Genomic DNA, 21,340 nt, shown 5'->3' with positions numbered 1-21,340 from the left:
TTTGTAACTAGATTTTGACTAGATTCCTGTGGTTTATCACGCTGTATTCAAGACCACTTTTAATCTTGGTTCTATTCCATATCTGGGCTGAGTTGGTGATGGGCACCCTAAATAATTTGGGGTTTTTTTTGGTTTGGTTTGTTTTTTCCTGGTGGCTATTTATTTCACCATGAGAGGTTTTTGCAGGCATGTGCTTGTCTTCTTCTTATGTCACTTGCAGCAGCCCTCCGGGATCTATTGTGAACCACTCCATTGTTGACAATTTATATTGCCTGTGAGACAAGTTATTTGTAAGTATAGGGCTTGGCTTTTGCTATTATGCTGATGAAAGCCAGATTTATATTTCACTTAAACTGGATATTGATTCTGCTGTCTCTGTGTCTGAGGCTTGTTTGCAGGACATAAAACTTTAAATGCAACTGAATTTCCTCCAGCAGAATGCAGATGAAATCCCAGTGCTGTGATGGGACTCTCTCCAGCGTTTTTGGAGATACTGAGATTTAGTTCAATGAACCCTGATCTGCGGATCTGAAGACAGGATTTTGGAGTTTAGGTGTTGTGAGGGTTTGTTTTTTTTTTTTTCTGGAAACTTCAGCTGAATATTTGGGGCTTGTAAGATGAGATGCAAAAGTTGCACTTTTGGAAATAATGAAGTGACTTTGGAAGCTCATGCTGGTCAAAGGAACTATGCCCCCTAAATACTGAGGTCAGCATTCTTCAAGGAAGCACTTTTATTCTTTAAGGGCCGGACTCTTAAGTATATTAGCAGCTGCTAGGTTTCAGTGGGTTTTTAAGGTGCTTACTGTCCCATACTCAGAGATAATTACTTAGATCTTTGTCTTTTCATAGATTTAGATATTTGCATTTTCTAGAGCATCTGGCCTTTTGGGTATTTGCTGGAATGCTGCCTGAGATCCTCAGCTGTATTGAACAGATGCAATTGCATGATTTCCTGAAAAAAAAACCCCTGACTTTATAATTCATGTGTTTGTGAGTGTAATCTTCTGATTTCTGGAATATATTTGAAACAGTGTAGGCCCTCCTCAGGAATTATTGAGGATGGTATAGCAACCTATAGAGACAGACCTATTTTTTCAGCTAAGGAAAGGCACCTTTGAACAGCAGCTTGTGGCAGTTAGTGCTGTTCGGCAAAGCAGAGGACTCAGAGTACAGTGTGATTTCCAGCCAAGTGCAGTGTCACTCCCCCACAATTGTGCTTAATGGTGTACTTTAGGTAGCTTCTTTAGGTTAATGGCTTAATGTCTTCCTGGTCTAGGACACATCCTTATTTCCATTTGGCAGGCACAGAATATGTAAAAGAAAGAAAAAAAGTAGGATTGTCCCTTTTCAGAAAGTTTTATGGCTTCCTGCAAAGGTTTATTCTCTGGGAGGACTATCTGGTGCATCAAGACAGCCGCTGTGGGAGGCACAGCATCCCTCTTACTTGTAAAGCATGCTTCTCACACACCAGTTACTGCAGCCAAGTGAAGGGTCTAGGAAATATCCCAAAATATACCAGGAAAAATATGTTTTAAGTCTTCTATATTGGACTCTCAAGGAGAAAATTAGTCATATTCTGACTTTGGAGAGAGAAAATAGGTGCAAAGTCATGAAAATTAAGGAAGGATCAACTACATGGAGCGCAGAATATGCCAGCACTCTTGGTCACTTTTTAGAGATGACAAGAATGACACTTGGTTTATCAGCCTGTCTGTGAAATCACTGGTGAGCTCCAGTTTGTGCTTCTTAGGTACTGACAAACAGCCCAGTGACTTCTGCAACTTCAAACAGAGAGAAACTGGTTTTCTGACTGACCAGTTATAGCTAGTCACCCGTTTGTAAGATCCCTCATATCTGGCTCCTTTTCATCATTTCAATTCACCGTTTCTTCTTGTGGCCCTGACAGAAAAATGCACTACAAAGTAGTGACATAAAATAAAATGTAGTTCTTTTTTTGCACTCCCTGCTTGTTATCCCCTCTTCATCTTTTTTGGAAGAATGTTTTCTCCTGCAAGATTTGTAAGCTCCCTGCTTCCAAGTAAAGGGAGATTCCCATACTACACCTGCATTACGCTACTGAGCTTGACCTCAGATTCTGAAAAGTAAAGCAGACAGAACCACATTGTTTCTCTGATATAATGACAATACCCACTCTAAATACCCTTTTGCAGAAGGAGATTCTTCGTTTCTCCTAGTAGAGGATACACAGTAGGGAGAAGGGCCTTTGAAACCCTGTGATTTTGTTCATTAAGCCCCACTTCAGGCACTATACTTCTGTTGTGAATACCATCCTAAATTCAGGTGCATAAATGTTGCAAACAACCAACATTAAACAAATATCAAAGAAGAAAACTTGATTTTTTTGTTCATTTAACTCAATATGAATGGATTTGTTGGCTTCCAAAATTACTTGTGAGACTGCTGCAGCACCACTCTTACAAGGCCCTTCTTGATACATTGTGTTTCTGACATATTCAAAACCATGGCAAGCTATCCTTTAAAAAGACATTAGTGTGTATACCAGGGGAAAATACTCTCCAGGGCTGTGGATGACTTGATATGATTTCCCTGATTGTATCTTTTTATTTATGAGGCATAATTTCTGACTGCTGAAAAGAAAACTGAAATGAGTGATGACTAGCTACAGCCAGAGTAATAAATCAGAAGAAGAGAAAGAAGTGGTGATTCTGATCGAATCTATTGAATTAGCTGCTGCCCTTAGCCATTATAGGTATTGGAAATACCTTTTAATATCTGCTTATCTCTCTCATGGGAACTTGGTAACTATCTCATATACCCATAGGAACAAATTATTTAATTTTGTACATTTAGAGTTAAACCTGTTTACATCTTTTATTAATTACTGATGTTATACTATGTTATATGAAATGAGCTTCCTTTAGAATTTGCACATTTTGCTTAAGCCCCAAAGTGTTTGCCTATTGTATTTCACTTTCCCAGAATGGGTTTAGTAGTTTTATTATGAGCATTTGATCAGTGGAGATGAATAGCAATGTTAAGAGGCTCAAATTATCTCAGTGCAACAAGCCTGGACCTAAAATCTATCCTCTTATAGGTTTATGTCCTCCCTAAGGATGCTAATAATGTTGAGGAGGGAAAAGTATGAATCTGAGGACAGGCAATCAGAAAGCACACATGCACACATTTGTTTACTACCTTTTTGTACCTGTGGCCATGAGTAGACATGATACTTTCTTCCCTTTGCCTTTTTGCTCTGTCCCCCATAGACTGCAACCAGTTCTGAAACTTTCTACTTTGCTAATACCTGCCTGACACTGATGTGAATACATTATCCTAATACTGAATGCTAGGTTTCAGTGGACAAGCTTTGTGCTCTGAGCTGTGCTGATGTTGCATAAATAACTCCAAATTACTTGTGCTGCAGGCCAGTCATTTCTGATGAGAAGGAAAACTTGTGAAGGGTGCTTCAACTGATGGCAAGAGGGAACTGCTCTGGTTTCTTCTAATTTTAGCCAGCCAAGGTTATGGTCTCTTCAATTTTCTTGCAGACTGCTGGTTGATCACATCTGAGAGTTGGGTTCTGCATTTCTTAACTTACCCATGTCATATCTTATATACCCCTAAAATGTCTTGCTATCCTGGAAAAGAATTAAACTGTTAAAACTGCATGTAGGGTTAGAAACTGAACAAATCTGAGTCAAGAAATCCAAAGCAAAGTCTCAAAGTAATGCTAGGTCTTTGCATCCTCCATGAAATAACTAAAAGAAGAGAGTGGTACAGTTTCCTCTGCTACTGTTTGTCTCTCCTGACATGTGCCAAGTAGTGTGCCAAGCATCCTTCTAGCAAAGACCAGCACTGACATAGGTGTGTGCAGCCCATGGGTGCCCTAAGGTCAGAGACCAAAGTCAATACATGACTCCTACACACAGGAGTAAGGACTTACGTGAAAGGCTTTGCTCTGACCTTGAGGTTCCCCAAAACCTATGGCAGTACTTAACTGCCCTACAGCTCTTAGCAGTGCTCAAAGCCAAAGGTAGGTATCGATTGATGAATAAGACAGTCCACCCTTCTGCCTTGCCTTTATTTTGGCAGCTTCTTCATCAGCCCTTTTTCATCATGGCAAGGCCATAGTGCCCACCATCATTTTTCTTCTCCTGGTGGCTTTCCTCTGCTGCAGTGTTGAAGGAGCTGTGGAATCCTATACTTAGCTGTTTCCCTCAGTTCCCATTAGTACCTCTTGCATGAAATAAATACCTTCACATACTATCTCAATTTGATAAAAGAAAATGTCTTTTTTAGTTAAAACATAACTTCGTCAGTGAGAATCTGGGTTTCAAGAGCGTTAAGCGTATGAACCTGTGTGGCTCAGGGATGGAGTAAGTCATGTAATAGGCTTCTTCCACTGTCAGCGTGTACAATACCATAATATGTTTTAATCCATGCCTGCGGGCTGTTGTGGTTTTGTTTCCCCTTGTGGGAGGAGTTTTTGGTCAGCTTTACTAAGCTGGACCAGGCTGGGCTTCCTGTGATGAGGCTGTGGCCATCTTCTCAGCACTCCCTTTCTTACTCCTCATAAGTTTTTCCCCCTCTTCCTGCACCAGTGAACCTTGAGGTTATCCTGTGCTCATTTTGAGCGATGGCTGATTTTCCAGGAGCAGATTCCTGGTTTGTTCCAGGAGCAGAGATCTGTGAAGGCTCATTTGTGATGGAAAAACCTCCAGGCCTAGTTGCCTGTAACTTGGATTCTTCAGTCCTCTGAATATATGGAGAAGTTACCCTCCCATCTTCTCTGGCTCCACTTCAGAGTGCATCCTGGGCTTGACCCCAGCAGATCAATAAAGCATTTAAATAATAACTGATATAGCTGATTTCAGGACCCTCTTCTGGCTTGCTTGGGACAGTGCAGCCATTAACAGCAGCACATCTTTAGGCAGGGTGCTTAAGCCATGCACCATGATGTCAGACTTAATGCTTTTGGAGGCAGTATATTCAGAAAGTCAAGTTATAAGAAACTTTTGTTGGCTTTCTTTGGCCTGCGTTTTGCCATTCAATCCATCCCTGAGATGTGTGATTGCTTCTTGTGTGTGCTCTTTTCTTCTTACCTTACAAGCAGCAGGTACAAGCTGCCTATGAAGCTGTTTACATTTCCATATGACTGCAGTTAGATATTGGTTTTGGTGATGATTGTACCACAATTTAGAAGGCATTTCTGTGAGCCCAAAAAGCTTTTTACAAAAGCCCAAATGTGACATTTCAGTTAACCAGGCAATAGCATTCATCTGTGACCATTTTGTGGTGATTTTTTGAGGGACCATAACTAAACCTCTGATTTTAACAGTTACTCCTCACTGTGGCTTCTGTTGCTATGCTCTCCTATTTCTTCATGCAAAGAAAGGGCTAAACATCAGTATTTCCATTTGCAGTCAGTTCTGGGCCATTTACTGCTCTGTCTCCAAACACTGACCAGGATTTACTTAGATGGCAGTTCTCAAAGGGAAGTATTTTTATACCCATACATTCTTTTACAGATGGTTGAGCAGAAGCAGAAGGAGTTGACGTAATCCAGCTTAGGCCAACGTAAATACAGAGTTTAGATGCTCAGAATTTGCCTTTCTGTCAAGCCCACACACATGCAGCCATGACCTTGGTCTTTTTTCAGGAGAGATAGGCAGGTGGTGCCTGGGGAAGGGCCACAGCCTCAGCTCACCCCTACATCCCTAAGGAAGGGCAGGGCTGGGAAACCACGTCTGCTCCCGCTTCTTGTACTCTTCCCAGTCAACCTTGATTTCCTTGTGTTCATGTGGAACAGCCCCAAAGGGAGCACCGGGAGCACCCCAAGTACAAGAATGAGTCATTCCATGCCCACTTGGGCATTCCCACTCTGGAGGGTGGCAGGCTTGACTACCTCCACTGGAACGTGTGATTGAACCTACATTACCTGCCTCCTGGAGGAGTCATTTAATCACTTATGGAGGAGGATAAGCATCCCCTTTTCCTGTGTTCAAATACAGTGTTTTGAAAGACAGAGCCCTTGTTTGCTGAAATAAGGCTTATTTTCTGTAAGATAAAGTATAAGCACTGGTGATAGGAGAGGAATTCATGGGGGAACGGTTGGATATCTCCATCCAACCCCCAGTGAGGCATCTGCTTCCTGAGTGAGTTGCATCTCTCTCCCCTCCAAATTTCTTAGGGGGGCCCATTCTGAGGCCGAATTCCCGTGCTACACCAGAAGCCTTTGTTGTAAGCCATTGCGTTCAGTTTTGCTGTGGACATCTTGCTTGCAGGTCAGGTCCAACACTGTTACGCTCCATGCTCATTAAGGTCCAGATATAACTAACTGGAGCATTGGAGCTCAGGTCAGTGCTGAGTCAGTGCCAGAGCTGCTCTTTCCATATGTAGCTTATTCTTTCCACAAAGAAATATGCCCCTTGAAATGAATGGCTGTGGGTATATCTTTGTAGCAGCTGCAACTGAACTGAGATAGAAGGTTTGACCTGCTGCAGTAAAATGAACAGAGTTTGTCTTTATGAAAAGTTCACAAGGTAGATATATTACTGATTTCACTGAAAATTAAAATCTTTTGCCCTCGCAGGGCATCATCTGTATTTAAATAGTGTTTCACTGGATGGTGCTGCTGGAATCAGGCAGGAACTTTGGGTTTGTAATTGGCAGAACCACAGTATTAAAAGGCACTGTGGTGCTTTTTGGCCTTTTTGCTTCCCCAGGCTCCCTGTGAAGCTTCCTGTGGTCTTGGAACTTTACACTGCAAGTTGGAAGGACTCCATGGACAGTTTTGAAGTTCTTTTATTTCTAAACCTCCTGGTTTTTTGTTAAGGCATAGTCCCAAGACCTCTGCCCAGAGTAAATCACATAAGAATGTGTTTTACTGTAGTTAGATCTGCTCAACATGAAAGCTTACTAAGGAATACTTATACTAAAAGTCACTCAGACAGTCCTCTTGTATTGCCATTTAGATCTATCATTCTGATTGATCACTATGTGGTTGGCTAATATTGAGCCTAATTTAACCCTATATACTCATGCATCCATCTATTCTGTCCATTGTACCTGACATCCTACAAATTACTTACTCATGCAAATAGCGACCTAAGGCAACCTTTTATGATATTCGTGTTTAATTATACAAATGCTTTTTGATAAATAAGATTATACATCCTTCCATATGTTTACTCACTCCTTGATGAAAGCAAAATTTAATTTTCATGCAGATTTGTTGGAGAGTGTGTTTAATAAGTGCTGAGTTTTATGTAGTCTGCAGATCACTCTGGTTTTGGGTAGCTGACAAAATCAGTAGGCATAGTTCATACAGACATATAGGGTTTAATCAGGCCTAATTCAAGCTGCTCGATTTTGAACTCTTGGAACTGAAGCTGTTGCCTTTGTGCTCATGCAATAAGCAAATGTTGTAAAAGTAAATCAGAGGTGCTGATTTAAGTATACATTTCAGTGGGCTTTATTTATATTGCAGGTTACTGAAAATGTTGCCAGGTGACTGATACTTTAATGATTGTAAGAGAAGGATGTTCCTGTAAAACTTTCCAGTTTTAAAGAATAACCGGAGTTTGGCTTGTGTGACTCAGTCAAGGTGGAGATAACTTAAGTGTCACACAATGTCAGGCTGAATTCACTAGGGTTGCTTGCATACATGAAGAAAGTGTATAGAAGGGAGAAATAGGCAGGACTGGATATCAGTATTTTTGTTCAGATGTCCTTCTTTGAAAACACTTGTGCTGTCGATCACAGCTTCTCAAGGAGTCCTGTACGCATGGTGGCAACATGGAGATCAGGTATGAAGACACATGAGCACACACTGTCTGAGACATGAAATCTGCTTCTTTTCCCTAAACGTAGCAGTGGCAAATGTTCTGCTCTTCTGTTAGAGAGTCACTGGGTCAACACTGGTGCTGGGTGGCAGTCAAGGGACGTTCTGCATAGGAGTCATTGCGCTGTGTCTTTTTCATCATTGGCAGCATCCTTGGCTAACCATGGATGTTTTGTAGGCTTAAGTGCTTAACAGTGTCTCTGGTTGTGTGTCCCAAAGGTCTGGGCAGTGAACTCAGCAGGACGGACACCCAGCGGCTGGTCCCGCTGCCGCACGGGCCCTGCACCTCCAGAGGGTCTGGGAGCTCCAGTCTTTGACACAGTGGCATCCACAGTGGCTGTGGTGAACATCAGGCCCCCTCTCAAGCCAAATGGGGTTGTCAGTATCTATAGGCTGTTTTCTAATAATACCAGAGGGACTGATGTGGTGGTGAGTATTGTTAACACCGCTTCTCTTCTTCCATCCGAGCTTCTATTTTCTAGCTTTGACAATTTTGTCCTCAAATGCTGCTGCTGTTGATTACAGTCTGTCTTCCTCTCATTAATGCTCTGCAATGCTCTTGTCTGGCTAAAGTACCACCAGTGCTTTCATTAATCTAAACTTGCTTCTCAAGGAACTAACCTCACCATTAAATGCTTCTGACATGGTAATGTGCTGTGACAGTGTGATGGAAATCAGAATTATTTTTCAGGGGTACTGTCCAAAGGAAATACTTCCAAGACAGGTCCCACCAGTCTAAATGGTGCAGGTGGTAACTGCAGGATTAGAAAATGATTGTGTGCTTTGGATTTGAAGTTGAAAAGAAAGTGCTGTACATGAGCTTCCCTTAAAATTGCTCTTGTTGAGAAGTATTTCATAGTAAAGCACTGAAGAATAGTGCAAGTAGCCAAGCAACTTTTTCTATGTTTGGTGTCTCAGCCTAGACACTATTAGGTGTCCAGAAATGACAGTCTTCGCTTAGGAAACCTGCAGGGCTTCATTAGAATTATAAAATAGGGAGATGTGGGGAAAGGTTAGGACTGTGGAAGGTGCCCGGAACAGTTACCACCAAATCAGTTCAAAATACTTACTTGAATACTTTTTTTACATAACACTGTTTTGTAAAAGTAGGCAAACATTTGTATAGAATTGTTTCCCTTATCCCACCCAGCTCAGCTTGGAAGTGCTAGGGACTCCTTACCATGTGATCAGTGCTGTCTGTGAGCTTAAGCTGCCTACCAATTGAACGTTATGCATTCATTCCACCCAATGCAATTGGCTGTGTCTGATTCAGCCAGTTCACCTGGTTGGTGCCTCCATTTCCATCCCCTCCAAGCTGCCATGCTGCTGGCTTGGCTCTGGCTTTGTGCCAGAGTGCTTCCCTTTGCTTGCTTGACTCTTTCCTTCCTATTTTTTGCTGCACTCTGCTAAATCCCATGCTGCCAAATGGGAGCAGATGTTGCCCCTCATTGGTGTTTTCTACGTCCTTTTATTTCTTTGGCTTAAGGAACTATACTTGCAAATGATCCCAGCAATGATGTGAAGTGGCAGCTCTTGTGAGCAGTTTCAGAGTGAGGGCACCATTTCCTTTGCCAGAAGTGCCAGGTCTCCCTTGTTGGGTGTAGGAGAGTTTCCTAACAAACAGGCTTGCCCAGCACCATGGACATTTGAATGCACAGTAGCATTATTTTGGCCCTCAACTTAGATGTACCTATCAGAAAGCACATTCTCTTGTCTGTGAGTAAACTGACCCACTGGGCACATTCATGTCACTCTGCCCAATCCTGTACTGATGCTGAGGAAGCTCGTGAGATATGGACGAGTATTTGCTAGCACATTTATCACGGAGCTGTTTTATACATTAAGTTCTTTTTTGCTTCAATACCACATATCCCAAATTTTCTCCTTAAAGTTTCTGTTTCTCTGTTCCTATGAATGACATTTGAAAGCTGACATACAGTCATCACAGCTCAACTCAAGAAATCTGTGGGGCCGCTGATGGCATGGTCTTTCCCTTAGAACAGTGCCCTTTAACTTCATAACGGGAGAAAAATGAATGCAGAGTTCCCAGTACACAACAGCTGCATTAATGTCAGACTTAAAGGACATGCAGAACCTCATGCCCATCTTCTTCTGGAGTTAATTCACCTCCATAACTCTTTATTTAGTACTTGTGGTGCTTGAAGAGTGACAAGTCCCCTCTTCATTTTACAGCTGTCAGAAGGGACTGCCACCCAGCAAACAATACATGGGTTAAAGCCTTTTACCACCTACTCCATTGGTGTGGAAGCCTGCACGTGTTTCAATTGTTGCAGCAAAGGGCCCATGGCCCAAATCACGACACAGCCGGCTCCACCCTCAGAACAGCCTCCACCACAGATCCGCACCGTGTCCTCCAGGAATGCCTCTTTCCAGTGGAGCGCACCTCAGTCACCCAATGGCATTGTCACCAGGTAGGAGACAAACCCACCCAGCCGAGCTTAGCACATCAGCTAGAGGTGGTGGCAAAACAATCTGAGCTGGAATTGCCATGTAGCATGCTGCTTCTTCTCCGTGTTGGCGGTGGTATTACCTGTGGCCTGAATACTGTCTAGGAGGTGTTTGCTATTGTCCTGAGCAGGATATTGGGTGAGGATGAAGGTGAAGAGGATGAGCTGTTGTGAGCGGAGGTAATAGTCTGCAGTTGCAGAGCCAAAATGTTGTGAGAAAAACTGGCAGCAAAGAGGCATCTGCATCCTGTAGTGACTTAGGCACTGATTTGCTGAAGTGAGCAGCAAGGCAACTGCCATCAGGTTTTCAGTATGCATATGACTTGCTTACAACCATGATTGCTCAGAGATATCTTACAGCTGGGGCCAAAATCTCCAAGAGAAAAACTAGGATCTCTTCTCCAGTAGCCAGACACAGAATCATAGAATCATAGAATAGTTGGCATCATCCTAATGGATGAAATGTATGATTGGTTGTCATTTATTTAGGCTCTTCGTTAATCAAAATCTCAACTTTCTTCACAGCTATGAGCTCCATGTGTATATGGCTTGTCCCTTGAACCTACAGCCAGCAGTGAAGGCTTGCAGTCCTGGCCCAACTGAGGTGAAGTATACAGGGAAAGGACAGAGTGCCAACGTGTCCAACCTGGAGCCTTACACAACTTACAACCTGCGAGTCGTGTCTTACAACTCTGTTGGCAGCAGTGCCTCAGAATGGATTGGTTTCACTACAGAAAAGGAGCGTGAGTATGAAAAATGGTTCACTGAGAAGTGCCCGCTTCTGATGCATGGGGCTGCATAGCACCAAAATACAGCCTGACTCCTGACCCTAACTCCTCCGCTCCTCTGAAAGATGATGTCCCAGAAACCTGTTCTTCTGTGTCCCTGGTCACTGTGCCTCTGCTGCATATTCGTTGAAATTCTGCTCTGAGCTTGATTGCTCATTTCTTCAAAAACACTTCTTTATTCATCATCTGATGTCACATCCTCTATCTCGGGAGACTGGAATCCTTTTCTTTTACTGAAAATGGGCAGAAAAGCTGCAGAACAAAAACAAAATGTTCAAGTATTACCAGAAGGGTGATAACATGGTGGTAGATACACTACCATAAATAATCCCTGGGAAAAGGGGAGATCTTGAAAAAGACTTGGTGATTCTTCTTAGGAACAATCTTCCTGTCCTAATTCATGCTACGCTTCTGCCAGGGCTCCTTGGATGTCATCTGAATTATTGGATCCTTGTTGACACTGAACTAAGAATTCATTGCTATCATCTATATGACCACAACAGGCAGTACTTTAAGACCATGTGGTGGTTTGCATGGAAATTAAACATGCAGGACCTGTGCCTAGAGGCAGAATAGATTTTGCCATTAGAACTGAATTTGTAGTAATATCTGCTACATTGATAGCTGAAAATTTCAGTTGAGGCAGCCCCAGATTTTCTTTAATATCACCACAGAAAGAAAAAAAAGTCCTTATCTCTAAAACTGTGTTTTATTAAACTGCATGTCAATGAACTTTTAAATGGAGCAAATTCATAAGGAACTGCTGACACATAAAGGGTTTGAAAGCCATTTTTAAACCCCTACCCACTGGGTCCACAGCCCTCCTTTCAATTTTGCTTTTCTTGCCTTGCTGACCTCTTCACACCAGGCCTCCTGAGTCACTCTGAATGTCTACTTCCTCATGCCTGGAAGGCTTTCTTTAGTGACAGTGGGCAGTTAGCAGCAAAGTGCAGCTTTCTTATGAGCAATCCAGCACATACTGGGCACAAAGCCACAAGAAAGGACCACCGCAAATGTAAATGAAGCCTTTTGTCAACAAGCTGTTGAGTCCAACTCTGATGAACTCTTCCTCCCTGTAGTGAGTTCTGGGTTTCTATACTCTCTGCCTGCCATCTGCTCTTGTTTTTCTGGAACCCCATGGTTTCATGTATGTACATGTGTTAAAGACTACCATGGGTAATTTTTTGGAGCTTACAAAAAGAGTCACAGAATGGTTTGGGTTGGAAGGGACCTTAAAGCTCATGCAGTTCCAACCCCCTGCCATGGGAAGGGACACCTTCCACTAGACCAGGATGCTCCAAGCACCATTCAGCGTGGCCTTGAACACTGCCAGGGATGGAGCATCTACCACTTCTTTGGGCAGCCTGATCCATCACCTTACCTCTCTCATAGTAAAGAACTTCCTTGTATCTAACCTGAACTTCACCTATTTCAGTTTGAACCCATCACCCCTTGTCCTATCACTACAGTCCCTGATGAAGAGTCTTCTCCAGCATCCTTTCCTTAACAGTTCAGTTCCCACAGCCCTGCATACTGCAGCTGAACTCACAAAACCTCCTGTGTCTCCCTATCCCACACCTTTAGCTAGAATTTAATGTATTCAGTTTTGGTGTCTGTACCACATGCACAAATGAAAAGGAAGTTCTAAGTCTTTAATTTAAGAATATACTTCTGCTTTCTCAGTGGAGAGTCTGGCATGCTACAGCAGCTTTCTCTTTTCTCCTTGTATCTTTTCTACTCATACATGTGTACTTGAGAGAGAGGGAGCGACAGAGAGCTTGTATCATGCAGCATCTCCTCTGTGCTAACTCAGTCGTGCCTGTTGGCTAGAAATGAACTTTTTTCCTTCCTTTGCAGCACCTCGGTACATGGCTCCATTCTCTATTGTCAGCAATTTATCCACCATCCACATAGACTGGAGCCGCACTTTCGTATTGAATGGCCGCCTGAAGGAGTACGCTTTGGTTGAGAGCGGGCAGCGCATCTACAGTGGCTTTGACACGGAGCTGTATTTACCAAGGACGTCTGACAAAAGTCAGGTTCAATTTCCCGCAGCTTCCTCCCTGTGAAAGGCCATTGAGCTCAATTAATAGTATTGTATGCTGAACTTAACTTAAAGAAAAACCTTCCATAAGCCATCCCAAGCTTAAGAGCACAGGAGTGTTCTACACACACTCTGAAGTGCATCTAAGCAGATGCTTGAAACAAAAAGCCTTGGAGCTAAGCTTCCTCTTAAATATTGTACCTCCCCCTCTACTTGACCCTGGTGAGACCACATCGGGAGCACTATGTCCAGTGCTGGGTTCCTCAGTACAAGAGAGACAAGGAGCTGCTGCAGAGAGTCCAGCAAAGGTCACAGAGATGCTCAGGGGTCTGGAGCATCTCTCTTAGGAGAGATTGTGGGAGCTGGGCCTGTTTAGTCTAGAGAACAACAGACTGAGAAGGGATCTCATCAATGCAGATCAGTATCTCAAAGGCAGGTGCCAGGAGGATGGTGCCAGACTCTTTTCAGTGATGCCCAGCAACAGGATGAGGAGCAATGGCCATAAACTAAAAGGAAGAAGTTGCACCTCAGCATGAGGAAGAGCTTTACATTGAGAGTGGTGGAGCCCTAGGACAGGCTGCCCAGGGGGTTTGTGGAGTCTGCCTCTCTGGAGGCGTCCCAAACCCACCATGGACATGTTTCTGTGTGACCTGCCCTCTTGACAGGGTGTTGGATTGGATGATCTCCAGAGGTCCCTTCCAACCCTAATGATTCTGTGATTCTGTAACTGTGTGACACTGCTCTGGCTCATTGCGAGGGTCAAGCTTGTCCAAATCCTGGAGATGTGTTGGAATTCCACCCTTCAGGACCGCACTCTGGAAAATGCATAGAAATCTTCAGCTTCAGAAAAGACTGAAGCCTGAATTTCCATTTGAATAAAATTAAGTCAGTAGCTTTTGGAATCAGACATGTTTTGAAATGCAGTTTGTTTCTGGGCATTTGCAGTCTTTCTTTAAGATACAAGGAAACTGTCAACAGAGGAAAAACAAATAGGAAATGTTTTCTGTCTTAAAGCATTGGGTTTTTGTATGTCAAAGGATTTTGAAATGTATTTTTTACCTTCCCAATTGCTGCAATGATGCTAATACTTATTTTTTACTCAAAGATTCTTAACATAAAATGTTCTATCAATCAGCCATGAATGGAGTATGAGGGATTTAGGGCAAAACAATGAATGAATTAAAAGTTACCAGTTGCATGTCATTGGAAGAGGGAGGTTTGGATGGTGGAAGAGGAACAACGTCATAGTGGTTACTCCCTATGGTTTGCCATGGTTCATAGTTTAGAAGTTCAATACACACATACAAGGGATGATGAGACCCTGATCAGGCCTGATCCTCATTTTCTGACCTTTTTTTGCTCAGCCTTGTTGTTCCAAGTGACCTGCATCACTGATGAAGGGAGCGCCATGACACCAGTCATCAAGTACAGTGCAGGAGATGGAGCTGGTAAATATGTGAAGAAATCACCCCCCACCTATTCATTGTATGTCTTTGTGGTACAAAGTCAGTATGTAGGGCATGCCAGGCAGGATGGCACCTCATCACAGGATCAGGGGATTCCTTAGTGCCTTACAGTATGAGTGATGTAGGTAATGTGCTTTTTTTGCCATGGATGTATTTCTGTTCCTTTACATCATGAACAGCTTCAGATCCTCACTCCACATATGTAATATTTTCCTGCTATTTTTACATCAATATATATCTTCAAAATGAAGTGCTGAATAGAATCTGCTTTCTTACAGGTTTTAATTCCCAATTAAGTTTGTCTTGCATTCTAATCTTGTCCTCCAACTTTCTTCCTCAGTTTGACAAGGAAAATACATATTCTCTCTCTTCCCTGCATCCCACCTGCCCCATCAAGAAGCATCTTGCCTGCTTCTTTCATATGACCAACCTCCAGGCTCTGGAATTTCATCTGAGATGTGTTCTCCTAACCAGTTATATTGTCAGGACTCAGTTTATAACACTTGCTCTTTACCGTCTGCCCATGAGGCCTTTGCCTGTTTCGTGGAAACAAGGGAATATGGTGTGGTGACATGTCAGTCATTTGTTGTCCATTGAGTAGTTGACACCTAATGGTAAAAAGTTTCAGGTTTTTTAACTCCTTAGTTTTCTGGGAAGCAAAGCTAAGCTCTAACCATTTCTAACTAACTGACATACTGGTTTTAATTAATTTATCTTTTGAGTTTCATCATCTTCAGCTTCTTCAAATAGATGGGTCTTGTCTTTGCAATTATTCTTTACACTGCATTTCCCTCATATACCTTTCAAGTTCTCACTCCATCCTCCTACAGAATTTCAGCAAGGCTGCTGTAAAGGCATTATAAAATGTTGCCCATTGCTCTACATCCATCATATTCCTTTGGTTTTTATTGCTGCTTGTACCCAGAGTCTACCACAAACTCAATTAGCACCACAGGCAACCTGCGGAGGAGGCTTTGCAAGCGACGGTGATGGAAATCTCTTAGCAAAGAGTCTGGATACACATGTGGGATTACAGACAACCAGGAAATCCTGTCACTGAGATTTCTTATGCTTGTATGTGAGCAAAGCCAACAAAGGGGCTATTTTTTCTCTAACAGGTGGGGGAAGGAGGAATAAAGTGTTTCAGGTTGTTTGTATTAATTCATTACTCATTTCAGTTAACTCCTCCTCCCTCTCTCTTTTTGAGAGGCCTTCCACTACACAGTGCTGGAGAGAATGTCCTCTTGTCTGTACCACTCTGAAATCACCGAATCTGTTTCCACTCTTCAAGGTTACTTGGAGAGCCCTTTTTTCCCCTCACAATTCACCCTCACCACCTCCTTTCTCCAGAGTTGCTGATGCAGTGGTGATTTCCAGCCTAAGCAGCAATACCAGAACTTTAAGTAGGGTCTCTTGAGGGTAGTCAGCTTTTTATTATAGGCCGCTAGCATATTGAACCATTATGCCACCTTGAATATAAGTGCAAGAAAGCACGTGACGACAAAATCACTTAAACTTCTGCCTAATTTATTAGCAAGGAAAGGGATAGCATATTGTTAAATGCTTTCTGAAATAACATTCTCTTTCCCCCCTAATCCCTCTTTATTTTTACAGGCCTGATCTTGACAACACCTGGAGAGAAGGACAAAGCCGAGTCCAAACGTGCGAAGTTCTACAACGAGCTGTGGTTTGCAGTGCTGATGGTAGTTCTAGGTTTGATCCTCTTGGCTATTCTCCTCTCCTTAATTCTTCAAAGGAAAGTCCACAAGCAGCCCTATGCACGAGACAGGCCTCCCTTAGTTCCACTCCAGAAAAGAACATCACCAATGAGTGTGTATTCATCAGGTGAAAACCACCCGGTACGTTTGGTATATGCAATGTTGAGTATACAGTATTGTGATATACTTTCATCTGCCATCCCCAAAAAACACACACAGAGCATTTCTTCCTCATTCCCCTGCTTTGTTGCACTCTTGGTTACCAAGTGAAAGCTGCTCAGTGTAGGAAATGTGTGTACCTATGCTTGCATAGAAAGCCAGCCTACAGGTCAAAAAAGAAGCCTTATGGTGCCTGGTCTGCAGATCCTGAAATGCTTCTGATGCCTAAGACAAACTTTGGATCTGGAGTCACAGAGATGCAAAGCCAGTGATGCCACCTTATGTTAGCTGACATCTGCAATAGAGCTCAAAAGGCCTTGGCATACTGTGAGGAGGTAGGTGATAAATGTGGTTTTCAGTGGAACCTTTCATGTATCCCCAACTAACCAGCATCAATCTGACAGTCTTTGTCAGATACCCATGAAATGTGCTAAGGACCCTCTCTAAATGTGTGAGTCCACCAGAGAGGTGGGAAGAGGACTATAATAAAGAGGAAGGATTTGTATCATTTTTATTAAGACAAGTTATAGTTCAGTAAAAAAGGGGATAAAGAACATGTTCCACCATGTAGCAGAGTAGCAGTGCTATCCTACCAAACAGGAATATGGCAATTGTTACGAGGCTCAGAGTGGGAGCAGCAGTGCTTTCTATTTCCATTGCTTCTTCCCAGGCACAGCCTGTGAGATGATTTTTCTTGTCACTTCTCAGCTTCTCTCTCCTGTGAGCGCCATCAAGCAGGGTAGTGACTCCTGCATTCTTCACACATTCTGTTCCTTTTTGTCTCAGTGACAAGAAGCTGCATCTGTGCCTCAATGACGGAGCTCTTGGAAACAATGGAATTTCCAGTGTGCCCCTTGTCCTGGCAAAGGCTAAGAGCTTAAGAAACTTCTTGTTTGGTCTCATGGTTTTGATTCCTTTTTCTCTACTGTCTGTCACGCTGTGTTGTTCCTCTTGACTTCAAAATGCTTTTGCTGTTGGTATGCCTGCACAATTACTTTCCATGTTTCTGCCTCTTTGCCTCTTCCTTTTTTTTTTTTTTTTCCAGAAGCTCATGGACTTAATAGATTCTACAGTACATCAATTGGAGGATTTAGTCTGAGAAGTTAGGATAGAGTTCCTGTTAAGTGGCAAAATGACTTGAGTTCTGTTCTGTCAGTGGCATGCAGCAAGCAGTGCTGGCTGTCCATGCGGCTCTTGATGCCCCAGTGAACATTACATAGTGCCTCATCTTTGCCAGTTCGCGTATTCCCCCCCATCCTGCTACCTTGCTCCCCTTCACAAAGCTGCAGCTACTTCACACCCTCTGTAAAGAACAGAGTGCACCTGCACAGCACCTTGCCCTGCCCTAATGCTTTTCCTTCCTCTGTTTAATCTCAGTTTGAGACCATTGCCAACACATCTGATTCATCAAGCAGTGTCACTCTCAAGAGTTACACAATGCACTTTGAGGTAGAGTCATTAGCTTGCAGAGCTGCAAGGTGTGTGATGTCCTGGATGACATAAAGAGCATGCACAAAGGCATCTGACACTGCATGTGTCTCCTGGTGGGTGAAACTAGTCACGATGCCTGAAAGGAAGAAGTCTGCTAACATACCTTGCTGTGTCTTCTAACTGTGCATGTTTTTTGAAGCATGGGGCTCTCTGTTCTCTTCTACTCTTGCCTTCGTTCTGTTCAGATGAAGTGTTTGAGATCGTGCTGTATTGTTTTTGATATATCAGCTCGTATTTTCCTCCTAGGGACTGGCTGATACAAAAATTCCAGGAGCTGGTGGTTCTCCCAGCAACCACAGCATCCACATTGCATCAGGGGCAAGGAGACGAAGCCAGAGCCAGCTCAATCGCACCTATTCCCAAGCCTCCCTGCACCGTAGTGTAAGCCAGCTACTCAGCCTCTATGACAAGAAGTCTTTTGCTGAAGATCCACCTTGGGATGCCATTATTCACAATCATCACACTACCAGTCGGGGCTTGGTAAGGAAAAGGACTCCTGTTTCCTCTGTGGTGCTGTTGTGCATAGTGATGTGCCTGTTTCACTGGAATCCTGAAAACGTCTAAATATCAAAAGCTGCTGGAGATACAGCCAGAAGGACATGGTCAGACATTACATCCCCAAAATGCTTCCTGCCTCACTGTTCTCTTCTGGAGCCACAGGTGCTCTTAAATGATGTGAGGGGGCCACATGCATCTGTCTACTGTTTCCACTGAATTGGTAACATCATGGCTACCAGGGATATGCACCTTGAAGAATTCCTATTTGGTTAACTCACAGGCTTTTCTCTCCCTGCATTTCAGTAAATGCATATGTGTGAGGAGGGATGTCTTAGCATCCTCCACACATCCTGTGCCAAAAGCAGGAGCTTCCTGTGCCAGCAGCAGAAGCTTCTAGTTCTAGGTTCCTTGAGCTATGACCTTGGACTCAATTGCTGACAAGACCTGCTTTGTCCTCTGCTCCGTCACGATGCAGACACTGTGTGAATGCTAAGATCTTTTGGCATTCATGACAAACGACTTAAGACGCTGCCTATAGGGGACTAGGAGGAGGTTGAGTGGCAGAGTATCTGTCCTTTAATATAGGAGAGGACAGGATTGGCCAGTGTCACTAGCATGGACCTGAACACACAGATACTATGAGTTATGATTCTCAAGGACAGCAGCAACCTCCCTTCCTCTTTGTCAGCAAGAAAAAAAGGCTTTTTAACCTCTACTCTCCTTGGCTTCCACCTTTCCCTGAGCAAATGTGTGGGAAGGAGCTCAGGGCCAGACACATTTGTTCCCAGAAAGAGCTGCTTAAGGCTCCTAAAAGAGGGACATGTGAGGTAGTAAAAAGTTACAAGGAGTAAGCAGTGATCAAGTGGATCTTGTCAAAAATACAGAGTGAACTGCACAGTCTGCACAAAATCCAGTCAGCTTCCTTGGTCTTTTACCTACAGTACACCAAGGAGCTAGAAGGGCTGGAATATCCAGGCATGCCACAGTACAGGGGTGCTGGTACCAAGGGAGCTGATAAGGCTTAAGTAAGAATATAGCAATACTTAGCTCTAGGTAAACCCCTGAGTACAGATTAACCTTCAGCTGCACTCTGCATCTCATGGACTGCCTTATTCAGTGGTATGACTCAGCCTAGAGTCATTTTCTGAGCTACCAGTCACATCCTCATGATCTAATTCCTTGGAATTAACAGCCCATCCAGGGTGTAGCTCTATAGGAGCTCCATAGCCAAAGGAACAGCTTCCTGATGCTGAGAAACTCTTGCTCTACCTGCTTATCTTGTGCTAACACCATGATTTGGTTTAGTTTGCAAATACACATGCTGCAATGCTTTCACTCACTTCTCCCCTTTAAGACATTCAGTAGCTTAGGACTGTCAGCAAGTTTTGTTCACCCCTTTGTCCACCTTGCAAATGAATATACTGAATGGCTGAAGTGGCCTAGGACACGTATCTGCAGTAACACTGCTGGCAACCATCTCTTTATGCTATGGAAACAGTTTAATTCTCTCTTGCTTCCAACTCTTTCCCTGGCTCAAAGCATTAGCATGAGTGCAGTTGGAAGAAGCTCAGGCCCTCCTTTAGAAGCTTGAAGAACAAAATCTTACCTAAATCACAGGAGATGTGGCTGTTATACAAGACATCAAATGGAAAGATGAAAAGAAAAATACATATCTACAAGTTCCCATCACACTACAACAAACACTATTTACCATTTATCATCTGATCCATGCAGTAATTGATTTTTTAACTTACTGCTTATTATGAAAAACCTAGCTGGTTTGGATTCAGGTGCCTGAATGCTGTAGGTTCTTACCTCATGCTAGGAGGAATGGCAAAACATGTTGAAAGGTAGAAATGCACTTATTTATCTGACTTTCAGAAGCGTTTTTTAGGGGATGGGAAGAAAGAAATGAAGGAATCTCCTTTAGTTTGGCTTACATACCTCTTCTTTTCTCCCTCCTGACAGTATGTAGATGAAGAAGATCTTGTCAATGTCATCAAAGGCTTCAGCACAGTCACCAAGGAGCACACCACATTCACCGACACCCACCTCTGAAGAACACAGCCACCTTCTTTAGAAAATGGAAAGTGGGTAACTTGCCAAAAGCAGCCTGCATGGCCTTCGGGGAGGGGATAGGACTGCTATTTCCCCACCCTGTGCCCACTATGGGAATAAGTAGAACTATTTGTTGAGAGGGTGTGAGAAGTGGGGTAAGTTGGTCTTTTTATTTCCACCATGTTTTTAAATGTATAGTAAAAACTGTGTGTTAGCACAGACACCTCATACAGGTAAAAGAACAGCTTCAACATCCCTAAGTCACACAGTGGTAGAAGGCTGTGAACATGAGGCTCTTACCTTTGTCTCTCACCCAACTTTCACAGTTGAGGAAGGCTGTGGGGGTACCATGATTGGTATAAGGAAGTCTTTTACCATTCCAAAACCCAAAAGGGGCCTTCATGGCAGGATAGCCATGGCTCTTCCTGGCCTGACAAAGCTGTACCACAAAATTGTGTTCATGCACAGGTGAATAAACAGCAAATAAAGGAATTCGTATGGAGTTGCTTTAACTTTTATATTCTCTCCCTTGCCCTTCCCCAGCCTCTCAGCTAAAAGTTAAAAAAAGCCACTCATTCATGCTTAAATCTAAGCATGCTTTTGCCAGAGATGGAAATCCTCCTAACCCACCCTCTATTCAACACTTGCTATCACAGCCTTCCCTTTTGCTTACGTATTACTTATTTACATGCAATAAAATTTGTTCACCACCCCCAGTAAACCAGAAGCAAACAGCAAGCAGCCAGTGCAAGACTGATAGGAAATAGCATGTCAAGGCACTTGTAATTGAGAGTTATTATACCATGACAATAAACCTACTCCCAT

At 43.2% G+C, this 21,340-nt stretch overlaps 1 protein-coding gene across 4 annotated transcripts in view; it reads left to right on the top strand.

Moving 5' to 3' along the window:
- The window catches only part of USH2A (usherin), a 372,227-nt gene extending 351,222 nt beyond the window's left edge, over positions 1 to 21,005 (top strand). For 2 of the 4 annotated variants that reach the window (XM_062605800.1, XM_062605798.1), the window contains exons 65-73: positions 8,045 to 8,254; positions 10,019 to 10,257; positions 10,819 to 11,036; positions 12,939 to 13,115; positions 14,490 to 14,573; positions 16,206 to 16,450; positions 17,846 to 17,917; positions 18,206 to 18,439; positions 20,426 to 21,005. In XM_062605800.1, the coding sequence (XP_062461784.1) occupies positions 8,045 to 8,254; positions 10,019 to 10,257; positions 10,819 to 11,036; positions 12,939 to 13,115; positions 14,490 to 14,573; positions 16,206 to 16,450; positions 17,846 to 17,917; positions 18,206 to 18,439; positions 20,426 to 20,515 (1,569 nt within the window). In that variant the 3' untranslated portion in view covers positions 20,516 to 21,005. Of the gene's footprint in view, positions 1 to 8,044; positions 8,255 to 10,018; positions 10,258 to 10,818; positions 11,037 to 12,938; positions 13,116 to 14,489; positions 14,574 to 16,205; positions 16,451 to 17,513; positions 17,988 to 18,205; positions 18,440 to 20,425 lie in introns of those variants that run through there. The other 2 variants (XM_062605802.1, XM_062605801.1) reach the window with 2 other exon arrangements.
- The last annotated feature ends 335 nt before the right edge of the window (positions 21,006 to 21,340 follow it).

This window comes from Pezoporus occidentalis, unplaced genomic scaffold (assembly GCF_034315485.1).
Source record: "Pezoporus occidentalis ecotype Australia unplaced genomic scaffold, CSIRO_AGI_Poc_V1 ctg93, whole genome shotgun sequence".
In the NCBI taxonomy this organism is placed as follows: Eukaryota; Metazoa; Chordata; class Aves; order Psittaciformes; family Psittacidae; genus Pezoporus; species Pezoporus occidentalis.
The sequence above is the reverse complement of the archived record's forward strand: the minus strand, read 5'-3'. Positions and strand labels throughout refer to the sequence as shown.